The sequence below is a fragment of the Anastrepha ludens genome, chromosome 2, assembly GCF_028408465.1.
Source record: "Anastrepha ludens isolate Willacy chromosome 2, idAnaLude1.1, whole genome shotgun sequence".
In the NCBI taxonomy this organism is placed as follows: domain Eukaryota; kingdom Metazoa; phylum Arthropoda; class Insecta; order Diptera; family Tephritidae; genus Anastrepha; species Anastrepha ludens.
Genome location: NC_071498.1, coordinates 113763154 through 113781143, shown reverse-complemented (window position 1 = coordinate 113781143; position 17990 = coordinate 113763154). Strand labels below are relative to the sequence as shown.

Genomic DNA, 17990 nt, shown 5'->3' with positions numbered 1-17990 from the left:
TTTTTCATAAGCAATAGCAATAAATTCACACTCTTTTACTAATGCATTCACAATTCTCTCATACCATATGTCACATTTTTTTTTTATTTTGACAGTTCATACGTATTTGTCATTGCCTTTAGAGCATTGTGTCAACTCAAGGTTAATGCGCTTTTGGTAGAATGCTATCTTTTCTAAATTTTGTTGCTTTGCGAAATTCAAAAGTGGCAGCATTGTTGTCAGCTGTTATACTTTTGTCCTTTGACATTTCAGTGGTGATTGTGTAAACGCCTTTCTTGTAAATTTCAACTTGTGTTCTTGATTTTTTTTTAAAAGATCCCAGAATTAGCCACTTTATCTGTAATAATTGAATATGTACACAGTTTTACATAGATGTCGGCTAATAAGCGCAGCAAAGCAAAGCCAATATATCACTCATCGAAATGCCGGTTACATAGTCTTGTGAGCTAACTTTTGTTTAGATTTTAGGATCTCTTTTCACGTGTTTGTTCTAATTTAATGCAGAGTACCTGAAATCGGAGAGGATACGCACTCATCTGATGAGATATTGAAGCCAGATGGACTGCCAGCATTTAATGATATTACAATTGAAAACTGTCTGGGCGCTATTGGGCAACAGGCAGGCTTGATGGAGAAAACTGTGAAGAATATTGAAAATGAAATCGTAGCTCAGAACGCTCCTGTATGTGCTCTACAAAACATTTTCACAGAATTGGATAAAGTGGCTGGACCTCTTGATACGACGTGGGGCATTGCTAAAGCTCTCTATCTGGGCAATAGTACCCTTATACCCACTAAGTCGTATTTGAATATCCACGAGCGCGCACGAATTGCACGAGCTTCCAAATATAACAGCAAAATATTATATGATGAACTTGCGCAACAAATGGAAAATGCTAGAAGTGACGAGGCTCCTTTGTTGCACCGTTTTGTATTGGAAGGCAAATTGAATGGCCTAACACAGTCGCCAGATAAACGCGAGAACCTCAAAACCGTTCTCGTGCAGTTGGGCAAAGAACGTGCCAGTTTCAAAAACAAAGTAAACATGGCTGTGCACACGTTTAGACATGCCATTAAAGATTATAATCTAGTTCGCGATTTTCCTGCCAGTCTTTTGGAGGCAATGGCTACTGATTCAACTTCACCAACTCAGGGGCCATGGAAAATAACATTGCAGCCACAAATTGTTGAGGGATTCCTAAAATACTGCCCAGACCGAGTACAGCGCTGGAATGTGTGGCAAGCAAATGTTCGTAAAGCGTCTGGACAACAGGAGCGCAGTCTAGAGAACAGTACACATTTGGAGGGTATCAGATCTCTGCGAAAACGTCAAGCTAATATATTGGGTACGTAACATTTTCAAATATACCTTTCGAAACATACCAAAATAAATTACTATAAGATAAAAGATATTTAGATTTAGAAGTTTTATCTAACATTTATTTTTTTGTAGGTTTCCCTAACTATGCGACAATGTCGATGCAAACCAAGATGGTTAAAAGTGTCGACAACCTAAAACAGATCTTTGCGAGTATTTTGAAGTTTGCAGGACCTGCACAGTCAAGTGAAATAGATCAGTTGCAAAATTTTGCAACCAATAGTGGATTCCAGCACAACTTGGATTTGTACGATGTCGCTTATTGGCAACGAAAACAATTACATGCCATACATCAGTTACACGAAGAAAAGCTGCGCGAGTATTTTCCTTTGCCAAACGTATTTGCAGGTCTCATAAAACTGAGCGAAAATCTGTTTAATATCCGTATAGTAGAACGATTAAATGTAGAGGTTTGGCAACCGGGTGTAAAGTATTATGACGTATTCGATAATGATGCCGGTGTAGCACCAGTTGGTGGCTTTTATATTGATTGCTACTCTAAGGAGAATAAGTTTGGCAAAAACAATGGGTGGATGGTGAGCATACGAAATCGCAACCCAGCTGCCCAGCTAACACCCTTATGCGCTCTAATTTTTAATTTTACGGAACCGACCCAAGGTGTACCATATCTACTGAATTTTGATGATTTAAACATGGTCTTCAAAACCTTTGGCTCAGCTTTACAACATTTACTTACTAAAGCTCCGTACACTGACTTGGCGGGCCTTTCTAATATCGAATGGGATGCTTCACAAGTGGCGGGTAATGTGATGAGCAATTTTCTTGATAATACAGTGATACTAAAGAAACTGTCCAAGCACTACGCAAGCAATGAGGTCTTATCTGAAGATACATTGCAAAAAGTACATCTGTTAAAAACGAGTTTGGCAGGGCATAATTTGTGTAAAGAGCTTTACTTGGCAGATTTAGACATTGAATTGCATCAATCCGATGCATTTTGGCTTGATGTAGTTAAAAAGTTGTGGCCTGTGTATCATTGTATGCCGCTGGATAAAAAGGATGCACACCCTTGTTCGATGACTGAAATTTTCTCCGGCGACTGGGCTGCAGCGCAATTTAGTTATCTCTATTCGAAAGTGTTGGCCGCTGATATTAGTGCCGAATTTGAAGGGAAAACCGGAGATGAATTGACAACGACGGGAAAACGCTTTAAGGAAACTTTCCTAGCTTTGGGTGGTTCCGTACCAACGGCTGAGGTATTTCGCCGTTTTCGAGGACGAGATCCTTCAGTGGAGGCGCTACTTAAGTCTTTAAACATACTAATTAAAACACAGACAACTGGCGAATTGTAGATGACCTTTTATGCAGAATGATACATTTATTTTGTTCGCTGTCGCTTTTTTATTTATATTTTTGTGAATCTAGCGTTGTCTGAACAATAATAATGATTCTCTTTATTTATAGTTACATACATACATATGTACAAGTCATCGTAAAAAATATGTTACTTATAATGCGACTAGTTGTAGGGTACACGAATACAAGGGATTTGATGTGTGTTGCGTGAAAGCATCTACATATTTGCTTGATTGCAAAACAAAAAAAACCACCTGCTGCATTCAGCAACTGATGGCACTTTATCATACTAACAAAACAAATGAAGAATAATAAAATCGAAAACAAATTTGTGTTTGAGTACACTGTGATGCGAAGATAATAAAATTACTTCTAGTAAGCCACTTTTTTATTATTTGATTTTTTTAAGGAGAAAATAAAATCTGAGTAGATGAGGAATTATATGCAACCTATATATTATATGATTATTATAGTTGAAACTGATTATTAAAAAAAGATTTCATGGTTTAAAATCTGCAACAAAAGCTGTTATCCAACAAGGCAGTAGAGGGTGACCAATTCAGAGGTATCGGATTTTTTTTTGGAATTTGAGATGTGTTTGGCGGGATTTTACATCCACAAAAAGCCAGGGTGTTCAACGTTTGGTATTGAAAAATACCTATTTTCGGTATGCAAAACTAAGTGCTCTGGCGCATCAAAGTTTTGAGAGTGACATTTAAAAGGAAAGGTTGGCAGCACTAAGAAATGAAATAAAAGACTTCATTGTTTTTAAATATGGAAACGAGGTCCGTGTATGAATCAAAAAAGCTGTAATTTGTTCTGATGTGATTAAGGAGTGGACAGTTAAAGATTCTGTGAACGTAAGAGTTAATTTCACCGCACTTACAAAGATCAGTGTTATTTCCCCCTATTTTGTGCAAATATACGCTGTCATAAGTACATCCTACTAGTATTCTATTTACCATTTTGATAATTTTGACATCAAAGGAAGCTTTATGAAACCAAGGTTTTGTCGGCAAGCAATCATGCAGTTTGGCAAAAAGGTTTGGTTTTTCTTCTGAGAAAGAACGAAAGCCGTCATACCAATCCTTGAATATTAAATTTCTTATAATTCTGAGTGCCTCTTCAAAAGTGAATTCTACGCTCAATATTGAGCCGTAGCAAACAGCTTTTTTTGCAATAGCATCGGCTCTTTCATTTATTGGAATACCAACATGTCCAGGCGTCCAAATCACCCGAACACTGTCAAAACCGTATTCATTTACGTTTTGTTTAAAAAGAGTAACACAGCAGTTGTTGGAGCTTGCTTTCTTGAGCAGCAGACATGAACTCAGACTATCAGTAAAAATACAGATCTTGCTCATTTTGCATTCTTTCGCAATATCTAAGGCTTTAAGCAAGGCCCACAACTCACCAAAAGTGGAGGAGGTTCGCATTTCTATTTTAAACAAATGCTCCGTGTTGTTCGTAACATTAAAAATGCCACACCCAACGGCATTAAGCTCAACAGACGCATCAGTTGCCAGGAGATCGACACCATTACGCTTGAGTTCATCGATTTTTTCAGAAAAAATAGCTTTAATTTCATGATTAGAAAATTTGCTTTTCGCTCTAGACAAGGAGTCATCTATCACCACCAAGTTTTCACAGTTTACGGTCATTAATTTTACATTGGTATTCACAAAAATCTCTTCAAATTTTTTGAAAACAAAGCTATAACTGGATTTAACCTCTGCAGAGTTTTCAATCATTTTGTAAATGCTAGAGTTTGTTTGTTTTAATTTCACGATTTCTTTGGCCGTAAGCCAAAGAGATCTTTCAGTGGGTGGTAACTCATAGGCGACAGCATACAACAAGGGAACTGGTGTAGCTGGAGGAACCCCTAAACTTCTCCTAAGGAAGCAATTCTGAAAGGTAGTAATCTTTCTGATCACAGTCTTATTTGCATGACCGGTGGTGGTGCTACAATACTCAATTTTTGATCTTATAAAGCTTCTATAGAACTTCATAGCAGTCTGAGGGTGTAACCCAGCCCTGACAGAAGTCAACATCTTGAAAAAATTTAAATTGAAGGTCGAGTCCTTGATTATCTGATCATAGTGCGTTCCTAGGGTTAGTGATGAGCTTATTACTCGACCAAGGAACTTGATACTTTTTGTCTGTTTAATCATCACACTGCCAAAATTATTGTTCAGAGTTTTACGGTTTCCCTTTGCAACATACATCAGGTTGCATTTCTCAAGGTTGAATGACAGATTTAACGTATTTGCCACAAGATTAAACTCTCGAACTTTACTGTGGAGATTGGCCTCAGCCAAATCAAAATCTCTATGATATGAGGCAATAATAAAATCATCCGCAAATTGATAGATAGCGGTACAATTATCGTGCAACTTAGCCGTATAGACATTAAAAAGTATAGGCGATAAACAGCTACCTTGGGGTAAGCCGTCACTTACAACAACCGAATCCGTACCAATTTTTAGGACTCTATTGGATAGGAAATTCGCAATCCAGGACGTATAATGACCCTCTATGCCTTTTTTTCTGAGTATATCAACTAACAGATTACCCCTTACACAGTTATAGGCATTTTCTATATCCAAAGTAAGGAGTATAACCTTAAGACCTCTATTTTTCCATATAGCAATTTCATGTTGTAATTGATTGATGCACATAGCAGCCGATCTATCCTTCCTGTACGCAAAAGAGTTCCTGGGGAGGGCGCGACTCCCATCAAAGGCATCGGTTATTCTTAGCTTGAGCATTTGGTTAATTAACTTTAACATGACTGAAATCAAGGAAATAGGTCTAAAATTTTTGAAGTCTGTGAGGTCTTTATCTTTTTTTGGAATGGGAACAATCTTAATACATCTCCACGATTCTCTAATGTTATTTGCAAGAAAAGCATCATTTAGAGCTGTTAGAAGGTTGCATAAGCTTTTGTCAGAGAGAGCGCGAATCATGTCGTAGGTTATTCCATCACAGCCTCCTGCTGAGCGCCATTTTTTGGCATTAAGCACCGTGACCACTTCATCATACTGAAAGGCTAGCCTGGATACAGGAGTTGTATTGGGTAATTCCTGCCAGACAGCAGAGTTGGGTGGTACCTGTGATTTTAAATGCTTAAGGTACACATCATTATTGTCTGAGTTCCACTTAGAGTCTGCAGAATATCCATTTACTCCTCTAAGGCATTTAACAAAATTCCACGCCTCTCTCGAATTTGAATTACAATTCAGCTCCGCTATTTTTTCCTCAAAATTTTCTTTTTTGGCCTCTTTTACTTCAGCTTGCCACACCTTCTTGCGTTGCAAAGCTACTTCCAAATTTTCCGGAGATGGGTAGTGTTTAGCTTTTTTGTAAGCAGCAACAAGTAGACGATAGGACTTGGCTAGTCCCTCATTCCACCAAGCCTTTGGTTTGCATTTCTCAGACTAACGGAAGGTGGCAGCAGATATTTCTTCTTGAAGTTTATTTTCAATCATTTCGAAACATGGATCAAAGGAAATATCCCCTAAGGCATTTAGAAGCTTCTTTTTGGCCAGAAATTTGGGATTGTTAATACTAACTTTGGAGAACTCTACTAGAATTGGGAAATGGTGGCTACCACCAAGCTGAAAAGGCAGAAGATTCCAAGTACAGTTGGTAGGAGCATTTGTGAAGGTTAGATCCAAAACCGACCCATCGGTCCTGTTTAGATCTCTTTTAAAAGTAAAACAAGAATTGTTCAGACACCAGAAATCGGATGAATTTACAAGTTCAACCAATTTCTTACCTCTGGGTGAATTTAAACTGTCACCCCATACAGTCGATCTGGCATTGAAATCCCCACAAATTAACACATTTCTAAAACCGTTTAGAAACTGAAACAACCTTTTGACTTCGGTCGCAAATTCATTTAAGTGTAGACTTGGAGGGAAGTAGACCGCACAAATTACAAAGTTTGGGTTTAAATTAACCGTCTTTGCAACAATTATATCCAGATTAGAAGCAAAAGTTATGCTCCTGAATTGAATCTGTTTTTTCAGGGCTATGGCAACACCCCCATAGCCATCTGGTCTGTTTTTTCTAATGATATTAAAATTGATAAATTTTCTACATTTATTTTCATTATACTCAAATATTTCACTAAGACAAACCACATCAACACGATTATTATTAATATAATAATCAATATTGTCTATATTTGTCTTTAAGGATTGGCAATTATATTGCAGACATTTCATCTAATGAATCTACTGATGCCGAACCGCACTTAAAAAGTGCTACGTCTCGATTAGCCAAAATCTGATCCCTCATACCGCTCAGTTTGGTGACCTGGGCAAGGGTCTCAGTATCATTAAGTCTTACACAAGTAGCTTTAGCTATCTTCACTAGCTCCCATAACACCTTTTCTAGCTGGGAAGTAATTTGATAGTCTTGTCTTTCAAAGACTGGAACCACACGAGGCTTGGTATTTTTGTTCAAGACCTTATCAGGCTTGACAGAAGACTGTTTGGGAATTGCACCCTTCTTGACAACTGAGCTATATTTCTTTTTTGTCAAGGAACGATTTATGACTTCATTAGAGTCGATCATGTTGTCGTTCTCAACCAGTACCGGAAAATCCGTATCTTCAACATCTAAGACATCGAAGCGGTTGTTGCTTCTCGGAAAGAAAGTATTTAGCACTTCTTTACGCGATAACTTTTTTACTGTTTTCAATTTATTAATTTCATTCTCCTTCTTCCATACTGGACACTTCTCCCTATCTGAATATTTATGGTCGTTACCTTTGCATAGAATGCATTGAGTTATTTTGCAGGGCGGTATACAAACTTCCGTACTTCCACAGAGCAAGCAGCGTTTACTACTTTTACAGCCTTTTTGTGTGTGTCCTAATCTTCCACAGTTGTAGCATTGTCTAACAGATGGATAGTAATGTTCTACTTGAAAATTTGTATACTCAAGCTTCACATCCTTAGGTAGGCTGTTGCCCAAAAATCCCAGCTTAACTGAGAAGGTTGGGAGAAATTTGCTTGAATCCTCCGGATCACGTCTCAGAAAACGTTGCACGAAGTTTACTTTGCTAGCAGACTTTATATCTCTCATGATTTCTTCATTTGAAAGGTAAAGAGCAACTCCTCGAATTACGCCATATGTTTCAAAAGCCGTTCTGGGAATGAAAGGCTTTAGCTTCATTTTTAAAATGTCACTATTGGTGACGAAATTGTTTGCCGATTTGGGATTGCAGAAGAATACCTTATATAAGGTGACACCAACTGCTTCAATTATATCAATATCCTGTATTTTTAAGTGACGGATATGCTGATATAGACTCATGCCATTTCTAATTTTGATATTTTTGAATAGGTCACACTCTGAGGTGTCTACCAAAACAAAAGGTTTGCCTATAAAATTGGATGGATAGTAAACGGAGCTATCAGAATTATTTGTATTCTGGATTTTTTTGGCAGTTGCATTTTTTTCAACTGTACCAGTTTCAGCATTACAAATATTTTGCATTTTTTCGGAGTCTTTCGAAGATTTTACAACCTCACACTCCATCATCTCCTCACTCTCATTTCCATCTGACTGAAATCCACTCTTCTCAACCGAAGCATGTGGCTTGGTCGGATCAAGAATATGTCTTACTCTTTTTTTCTTAAATATATCGCTTTGACCTTTATTTTTGGTCTTTCGCAGATTTGTATCCACTTTTTCACTAGCAGGTTTATGGATCAGAGATTCATTGCTAGCGCAAAATTCCTCAAAATCCTCTGCTGAGCATGATGCCGAAGGCGTTGAGGACGCCATCGCATCACCTTTTTTGCGGCTTACCGCAGGCACTTTGCAGTAAGAAAACTCTATACGTTAGCCTTTCAGGTAGAAATTCCAGGAAGTAATAAAAAAAAAACACGTGGTTTTCACAAACAGAACTATTACAGCGCTATACACCGAATTCCGCGAAAAAAATGTCACTATCTATTGTATTTTCTATTTCACTACGCCTTTTCTTTTTTGCTAAATGAAACCAGAGCACTGAGAAAAAACACACCGATCACAGCTGTGTCACGAATGCGACTGGTATCGGATTTTAAATTAAAATAAAACAACGAAAACTCAAATTGATTGGACAATCTTGATTATTTCTATGTAGAACCATTCATGGTATTCTTTTTTTAAAGATAATCCCTTTCAAATGTTGGCCGCAACTGCACTGAAATTCGACCATCCGTTAATACTAATTTCGAATGACTCGCTGAAGGACTTCGGCCTGCACCTGAATAACTTTACTCATCTAGGCTTCCAACGCCTCAATCGAAGCTGGTTCCTCCACAAAGCATTTAGACTTTACATTCCCTCACTAATAAAAGTCCAAATGAGTGATATGACACGATCTTGATGGGCAATCCACTGGTCCGAGACGAGAGGTAAATCGCTCACCAAAACAACGACGCAGTAAATCCATTGTTTTACAGGCTGTTCTTGAATGCTTTGCACGGTACGGTACACTAGACGGAGCTAGTTTACTGAGGCGGCAGCCCTTTGTCGGGGAAAAAGCCGAGTCATTCCGGTAACGTAGAACTGGCTGCTATGGGGAGGGCAGGAATGGCGAATCAGCCCAAATACGGCAATCACAGAGCATCGATTTTCGTTATACCCTTTGTAATCCGTCATGGTAACCCGGGACCATGCGCCTTTCGTGGGGAAAAAATTTCAACGGTATAGTAATTTCCAAGATATTTTTTCCTCTACAAAGATACTCATAAGAAAAAAATATACAATAGTATATGCGTTTTGAATATATAAAAAACCTTCCGAAAATTAGCAGTTGCCTTTTTCGACATCAACGCCATAAAAAGAAGTATTAGTGACGAGAATCGGAAAAATTGTGCATTTAAGCAAATTGAAAGTTAGACGAACTCTTCTCAGGGCTATGACTTTTGAAAATGATTTCAACGATACTTATACATTTAGATGCGTGCAATTATTTTGAATTAAAACATTTGGCTTCCCCCGTATGGGGAATGCTTATGCGGGTATAACAACAATAACTGCTGCCGCCAATATTCTCATTGCTTGTGAGTTTGTTTGATTTCGAAAAATAACAGTCAGCCCGAATCAAATTTTTCCACAATTTTGCTTTAAAAACTAAATATTTGAATGAGATAAGGCTAAGGACATTAACCCAATGCCAGTGGCTACCTTGACTGGATCAAAGTTAAATAATAATGTCGGTAGTGGCATTCACTCAGAAGTGCTGCAGTTGAACCTGAGCTTACGAAAGTCATTAAATCTTTCTCCAAAGTAGAGCTATTCTGAATGGCCTGCCTAAGCGATATGGCACGACTGTTGCCGGGGTCACAGAGACATTCCTGGATCGCGGATGAGCTAGCTGGGAGAGGTACTAATCTTAATACAAGTAACTCCCGATGAATCTCGTTTAGTGTTTGTCTGTATACTGTCGGGCCCAGTAGTTGTAATTATGTTTTGTGATGGATCTCGTCAGAGTAGTTGAAGAGATGCCTCCTGACGTGCCTAGGAGGTGGCTCAGGTTCTAGTAAGTGTCTGCAGGGGTGATAACTTCGGTAGCACCCAAGGAGAAACTGCTTGCTGAGAATTAAAATGTGCTCCTTGTCAAGGAGCATTGATGCCACATTGTGTAGGTCTTGCAGGGGGATATCCGGAGGCATCCCGTAGCTGTCCTGATTGCAGTATTTTGACATGTCTGTAGCTTGACCCACATCATTTGCGCCAGGCGACTAGAGAAGCGCAGCATAAATAGCGGGCTTAACCAAAACCGCCCCTGCGAGAGGACTGTCCTAGTAGCGTTGGACCTAAAGAAGGCTTTCGATACAGTCAGCCATTCCACGCTACTAGATGATATTTATCAGTCGACGCTCTCGCCAGGGCTAAAGAGATGGTCCGCGAACTACCTGAGCGGTCGGCACTCGTCAGTGATTTTTCGAGATCAAATATCAAAGCAGAGGAAGATTAAGCAAGGCGTACCGCAGGGTGGTGTCCTTTCTCCCTTGCTTTTTAACTTCTACATCTCGAAGCTCCCCCAACCACCAGCGGGAGTTTCCCTGACCTCATACGCTGACGACTGCACGATAATGGCGTCGGGCAATGACATCGATGGCCTGTGTTCCAAAGTGAACAACTATCTCACCGACCTTTCTCGCTTTTTCACTGCGAGGAATCTCCAACTCTCCCCCACCAAGTCCACGGCGACCCTTTTCACCACCTGGACAAAGGAGGTCAAGCTGTCCCTTAAGGTAAAAGTCGACGACACACCAATTCCGACGGTAAATAACCCCAAAATTTTGGGTGTAACCTTTGACAGCTTGCTCTCCTTCTCTGCGCATACAACCGCAATTGCCACAAAAGTCCAAAATCGCAACAAGGTCCTCAAATCGCTGGCCGGCAGCACTTGGGGCAAACACAAAGAACTGTTGCTTTCGACATTTAAGGCAATTGGCCGGCCGGTTCTAAACTATGCTGCGCCTGTCTGGTCGCCTGGAACTAGTGATTCGCAGTGGACAAAGCTACAGACATGTCAAAATACCGCCATTCGGACAGCGACCGGGTGCCTCCTGATGTCTCCCATCCAACATCTTCACAACGAGGCACAAATGCTCCCAGTAGCGGAGCACAACAAACTGCTCAGCAAGCAGTTCGTGCTGGGATGTTACCGCAGGTTTCACCCCTGTAGACACTTGCTTGAGGCTGAGCCGCCTCCCAGGCACGTCAGGAGACACCTCTTAGACTACGCTGACGAAATCCAGGACAAAACTGACCGAAACCTACTGGACCGGACAGTATTTAGACAGTCAATAAACGACATTCACCGGGAGACCGTTACCACCTTCATGAACTCCCGTCCTGTGAATGCCGTAATCGGAATCCAACCACCACCTATCGCAGATGAAGAGCTCCAGCTTCCCAGTGAGACTCGTGTAACACTGGCACAATTGCGTTCTGGATACTGTAGCAGGTTAAACTCCTACATATCCAGAATCGACCCCGACATACCAAACACATGTCCGGCATGTGAAGGCACCCCGCACGACACTAACCACCTCTTCACATGCCCCCTCAAACCGACTCATCTAACCCCCCTCTCCCTCTGGACCCAACCTGTCGAAACAGTATGTTTCCTGGGCCTACCCCTAGATGAGCTAGACGAAGACGACCGATGATATGCCTACACTGACAGGGCTACCTATGCTGTTAAAACAACAACAAGAAGCGCAGCATAATAATTCAGATCCGGTCGGCCAATTGCTTTAAATGTCGCCAGCAACGTTTCTTTGTTCTGCCGGTAAGCGATTTGAGGACTTTGTTGCGATTTTGGACATTAGTAGCAAATGCGTTAGTGGTCGCAAACTATGAAAGGTGACGCCCAAAATTTTGAGATTGTGATCACATGTTTGCTATTGGCTTATTATTCCCAAACGTCTTCATATACAATATTTTTGATGTTCAACGCTGTCAGAAAACATACTATATTTGCTGGCTATTGCAAATGTTTAGGTTATGTTCTGTTTAGTGTGTTTCCATGTAATTTTAGATAGTTCTCTGTAATCGCAAAGACCCCTTTCTAATTTCCACTTTACGAGCGTGTCGCTGCGAAACCAACAAATTTTTCTACATGGTACATACGCACTCACATACATATGTATGTGCCTACATATATGTATACAGCCTTCGATAAATGAGAGCAAAATATTTCGACCAGTTTTGAATATTTTTCTTTGTTTTGGATTTTGGAAATTTTATACAAAAATTGAAAAAAATTGAGTTGTTTCAATGGTTTTTAATTATAGTTTATAGGAACATTTTTGGTGTACAATTATAGCTAATTGAATTTTATAATATACAAAAATAATAAACATTTAAAAAACAAAAAATAGTCAAAACTAGACAATGAACAACAATTTTATACAAAAACAATAAAGAGTCACAAAAAACAAGGAAAATAGTCCAAAGTGGTCATGTGTTGTTGTGCTACCATTTTGTCGCGAGGTGTATACATATACATACATATGTATGCATGATTTATTACGGATTAGCATTGAACTTTGTTATCGGATTACTAATAGTAGCGAACTAGAAGTGTTCAAATGATCAGTCATAAAAAGTAATAGCAGTAATAAGTCCGCAGCTGAAAATTAATCACAAGGCGTGGAGTGGCCTGTGGTTACACATGAGAAATTGTACTTTAGTAAGTTCTTCGCAACGCTTGGCAACATTTGTAATAAACATAGTATCAGAACAGATGTGTTTCTCCACTTGCAAATACGTTCTAAATATTTGTAGGTGTACGTTTATTTAACCATGAATTTTTATTTTTATATATTTTTTTATTTCAATAATACTATAATATAATAATTTTAGTAATAATAAATGTTTCTGATTTAACATGTAACATATGCATTTCCAAGCTTGTATTTGCATTTATTTACATTAAAAGAAGGAAAAGGAAAACATTTACAATACAAACTAGGCAATATGTAATAATACGAGTGGGAAGTAAAGTAGAGTAGTGTTTACGGAGAGTTGGCATTTTTATCAAGAAAAATACATACAATATATACATTCATATATTGCTGCGCATACATAGATACATATATATGTACATACTAAGTATGCAAGTTTGGACTTGTATTTATGACGGCGTATTGTTCGCTGCCGTCGTCATATCGCATTTTTTCTACAGCAATATATTGCAAAACGCCAGCAGCTATTCGCAGATATTCGCTAAAACTAACAAACAGCGAGATTATTGTTTATTGTAGGGAATTGTGTAATTTTTCACTTTCGAATTGCAGACGTGCATACATACACACACACATAATATCTTTGTGTTTCTTTACAATTTTGTGTCCTCTTTGCCAATATTTTTAGGCGCATTGTTAATAATAACCCATACGAAAATGCTTAAAGTTCTTTGTAAGAAATTTAATATTTTTGTTTTAATTAAGTAGTTTTTATATTTTCATATTTTTTTCACAAATTTATTTCATGTGAAAGGACAATAATTTCACTGTTTTAGGATTATTGGTAGTATAATTCCGCTTTTCTATTTTATCTTTGTTATTCATGTAAAAGTGTTCGTGTGAGTGCATTTTCGTATTTTCATATTGTTCTACGTGTTTTTGAGGAAATATTTTGTTTCGTTTCGCTATACTTTTGTTGTAACTATATTTTAACTTAACTTTCGCAATTAAACTTTTAGTTTTTGAATTATTTGATAGTTGGTTTGTTTTTTCTGTTTTGCTTTTGGGAAAAACATCAATTACGTTTAGAATATGTCAGGACATTTAGACCAGTCTTGGTCTCGCTTGTGCTGCCAATAGGTTTCGTTGAAAACATGCACCAAATTATCGCTGCCTTCTTCCTTTTCGCGTCTAAACCAAATCGGTTCATAAGGCGGATATGGACGACCTCCAATCGCTGCGGTTTCGGCTTCAGCCTCACGCTCTCGTCGCTTTCTGCGTTGTTTCTCCTCTAGACGCAGTTTCTCACGATTACTCTCATCCCAACGCCCCTCTTCCATCAAACGCTGATCGGGCCGCAGACGAGAGTCCGTAGGTGCTACACCTTCTTCTGGTTCATTTAATTGAGCTGCCAATGTAGTAAAATTATAGTATTTTTCACTATCTGATGGCAGCTCTCGGCGCGTCCAGACTGTTTTGTAGCCATTGGTTTGGTAGACTGGACTGTCAACTGAACCTGAAGTGGAAAGCACCGGCGCAATTTCGATGGAAGAATCCCAAGTGCCGCGAAGCACCCATTTCACTTCTTTATTACGGTTCATGATCACACCCTTAACGCGACGCTGCTGTTCGCGTGAAAAGTATGAATAGGCGATGTACTTGAGGTGGCATACAAGCCCCGAAGCCGTATTGAGTCCTCTGATCTCCATGTCACCATGTTGGTCGACCCACAACTTCCCCACGATAATATTATTTACAGTCGTCGTCACTTTACGCCATGTGTACTTATGACCAGTTGCGGGGAAATTTACGAATGCGCTCCCCAGGGGAATAACCTGAAAATGGCGGAAAGTTCATTTCAATTTAGCGGATTTTTATTAATAATTAATTAAACTTTCGACCAAAGGTCACAAATAAATATGCGGACGCAAGTTACATATGTATGTATGTAAGTCAATAGATTGAGTTTACCCTGCAGTAAATCGAACCATAGCAATTTACCTCGGAACTAGCCATTTTAGAATGGAACCTGTTCGCGCTTAAATAAATCCATTAGAACTCTACTTCTAGGAACGATGTTGTTGTTCTAACATGATAAAATCTATTTTAAAAAATTTTACGAAATTTTTCAGGCTGGAATTCTGACATCCTTGGCCGTAGCAGTATATTTTAAATTTTTAATTGTTTATTTAAGATTTCCTGCGGGATTCACCGGATACAACACATAATATTGGTTGTAAGAAGTTCATTGATTTTTCCGATCAAGTCATACATGAAACGAAACTAGCAAAAAGCGATGAATTTCCCTGCAGGGACACTATTGACCGTATATGTGCACATAAAATCAGACCAGAGAACGGTTAAATCAACAAATATTGAGAAGAATTTCAAATGAATTGAAAAAAGCATGAACACGCCGAAAGTCAATTGCGTGTTATAAGTTACAACGATATTTAATTGAGGCAATTTTGCAATCTATATATACATAAAATATGCATTTATGCACGAGTATATGTACATGTATTACGGTTTGTTTTACTACAGGTGGGCGATGCAAGATTCTATAGTAGTGAAAAATGTTATTTTATTATGCACGATATAGTATATATGTATTTATCTTACCTGCAAATATTTGCCACGAAATTTGCTTGTCATGGTGAATTCCTGCCAGCAGGTCCACTCGTGGCCCTCACAATGTAAAGCAGCCATGGGCGGATGATGCGAAACTTGTTCGGCCAACACACGCCATCCAAGATCATCCATTCGATCGCACTCATACGTCTCACCCAAAAGTGGATTAAAAGGTTTGCCAGTGCGATTTGCTGTTGTTGCATAGCTGGTAATAGTGAATGCTGCTACGTATGCTAACTGTTCACATTCGTCAGTGCAGCGTGCAGCTATATCCAACAAGTTTGCATATTCGTAATCTTCTGTAAGTCGTTGCAACATTGATAATGGTTCATTGAAATTAACTGGCATTGGAATTTTTGACAATTCTTTGCCTATGCAATTTTTCATTATGGACCATAGATTGAGCGGATAGTTTGGTTTATCTGGCACACGTGTACGCCGTTGCCTAGTTTTTTTAGAAACTTCTATGCTCTTTTGAATTTGTTGATTTTCATTTTGGCGGCTTGAACTACTTAGCTCAAAAGATGTGTTATTGTTTTTGCTAATTACAACCACTTGCTGAGGCTCGGTTTCTGTAAGTTTTTGCTCTTCATTTTCTGATGAACTGCTATGGTGGGCTTGTTCTTCTGAGTTAGAGCGCGTTTTTTGCAGTTTCATAATAAACGAACCATCCTCGACATCATCTTTATGATTGCTAATATTCGAAGCCAATGTCATTACAAATTCGCAAGCTTCTTTCGGCGAGTTTTCTCCAAATATTCCGTTGTTCTCTTCTGCGTCAAAAAATTCGTTTTCATCATCTGATGTAACTGCATTCAGCGATGCAGAACCTTCGTTCGCTATTGTCAACGGTTTGTTTTGTTGCGCGGCTGTGTGTGCGGCTTGCTCGAGCCGTGTTTGCTGTTTGGCTAACATCTCTACCATTTCTTCCAGCCGTTGTCGTTGCTCTCGTTCGTGTTCAACCATTTTTGACCATTTGTGGCCTTGCGACTCAGCACTGCGCAGGTAATCGTTGCATGCATTAATCATTGCATTGCATGTAATGCGAAAAAGCGTAGCACGCTCATTCACAATTTTTGTGCGACTGGCCAGTGATTCTTCGTCGTTCGCTTCTAGCTCGCTGAGCGCTCTCTGCAAGGCAACTCCATGTTTAGTGATTAAATCATAACAGGTGCGCAAGCTTTCCAAACGACCAGTGAGTTCGGCCATCACTGTGTTGATTTCTTGGCTGGGTACAACATGGGCTGTCTGAACTTCCTCCTCCTCTTCGGTTTCCATAGTGCGTATGGCCTTAGCCTTGGCCAGCTCCAGTGCCGTCACCCAAGACTGTCGCTCTACCTCATTGGCTGCTTTTATGTGAAAGGTTTGTGTACCGCCATTCGAGATAACAAATGTGCACGAATCAACTGTGTGTATGAGAGCACCATGAAGCGATATAGTTCCACGACATGTATGATTCATTTCGGCTTGACTTCGATAATAGCTCAAAACACCTCTAGACAGAACAAACCATCGACGTTGATAACCTTTAATATAATTTGTCCACTTCATAAGCCAACCCTTAATTTCGGGGTCCTTACTGACCGTGGTACTCCGTTCGGGAGTAGGTTTATTCAGAACTATGTCCGACATTGTTAAGGTTGTCGTTTCCCTTGCCCCTTCGACCGATCCGGCTACACCTTGCACCTTTCGCTTCCTGTTGCTCCCGCAAATTTTTAATTGAACAAATACCGTTGACACCGTCGCCACCACCACCACCACCATCGACACCGCCAGCAACAAAACACAAATCACACAAATCAATGTGTAAAGTTCGCCACACAATCAAACATACACGCAGTGCAATATATGAAAATCAAGAAAAGTAGAAAGATAGGAACAAGAAATTAGCACAGTATTACAGCCACGTACTATAGAACTTTATCGCTCTTTTTACACAATGAATTCAAATTTACCCCGTTTCCCTTGTTATTTTGATAACTTGATTATTGCATTGGAACTTCACGGCACACGTTTTTACGCTTCAAAATTGCAAAAAATGTCCAATTTTTCAACGCGAAAACTGAAAAATCCCACTACAGTCACAGATGAAAACGAGAATTTGACACAAGGTGACGTCGTTTGGTGGGGGGCCAGTGATGCCAATAACATAGTGCACATCTGTGTTGCCAGCGCTATATTTACGGGACGAATTTGCATATGAATCAAAATAAGTTTTTTTCTTAGATTTTATCTGTTAAAAATATATTTTAATATAGACTTGTAATTAATTCACGAGGTATAAAAAGTTGGAAAACAAATTAAATATTAAAAGACGGTTAAATAATTTAAATTAACTAAGATTAACAAAAGTTATGTATATTGTCAGGAAAAACTGAGTAATTTCGGTACATAAAAAAATTGTTATTAATATACAAAAGTATAATCTTAAAATGTATATTAAAGTTTGTCATTGA

General features: G+C 39.0%; 2 protein-coding genes across 3 annotated transcripts; one reads left to right on the top strand and one right to left on the bottom strand.

Moving 5' to 3' along the window:
- The first annotated feature begins 229 nt into the window (after positions 1 to 229).
- On the top strand, positions 230 to 3082 carry LOC128855118 (uncharacterized). Its single transcript, XM_054089762.1, has 3 exons — positions 230 to 441; positions 505 to 1346; positions 1454 to 3082. The coding sequence occupies exons 1-3, from the start codon at positions 353 to 355 to the stop codon at positions 2689 to 2691; spliced, it is 2169 nt and encodes a 722-aa protein (XP_053945737.1). The 5' UTR covers positions 230 to 352; the 3' UTR covers positions 2692 to 3082.
- A 9496-nt stretch (positions 3083 to 12578) lies between these two features.
- LOC128855117 (oxysterol-binding protein 1) lies at positions 12579 to 17656 on the bottom strand. Of its 2 annotated transcripts, XM_054089761.1 has the most exons (3): positions 17490 to 17656; positions 15526 to 17230; positions 12579 to 14738 (listed from the first exon to the last, which is right to left on the bottom strand). In XM_054089761.1, exons 2-3 carry the CDS (start codon positions 17164 to 17166, stop codon positions 13989 to 13991), a joined length of 2391 nt encoding a protein of 796 aa, XP_053945736.1. In that variant the 5' UTR covers positions 17167 to 17230; positions 17490 to 17656; the 3' UTR covers positions 12579 to 13988. The 2 variants fall into 2 exon arrangements, with proteins under 2 accessions (XP_053945736.1, XP_053945735.1); XM_054089760.1 differs by having other exon boundaries at positions 15526 to 17656.
- Between the last annotated feature and the right edge of the window lie 334 nt (positions 17657 to 17990).

What these genes read in the sequence shown, in the direction of transcription:
- LOC128855117 (XM_054089760.1), bottom strand. Translation starts at nt 17,298, where the DNA reads ATGGTGGTGGTGGTGGTGGCGACGGTGTCAACGGTATTTGTTCAATTA. An exon ending in TTCGTGGCAAATATTTGCAG is followed by an intron (nt 14,739 to 15,525) that starts GTAAGATAAATA and finishes CGCCATTTTCAG; the next exon opens with GTTATTCCCCTGGGGAGCGC.
- LOC128855118 (XM_054089762.1), top strand. Translation starts at nt 353, where the DNA reads ATGTACACAGTTTTACATAGATGTCGGCTAATAAGCGCAGCAAAGCAA. An exon ending in AATGCCGGTTACATAGTCTT is followed by an intron (nt 442 to 504) that starts GTGAGCTAACTT and finishes AATTTAATGCAG; the next exon opens with AGTACCTGAAATCGGAGAGG. An exon ending in ACGTCAAGCTAATATATTGG is followed by an intron (nt 1,347 to 1,453) that starts GTACGTAACATT and finishes ATTTTTTTGTAG; the next exon opens with GTTTCCCTAACTATGCGACA.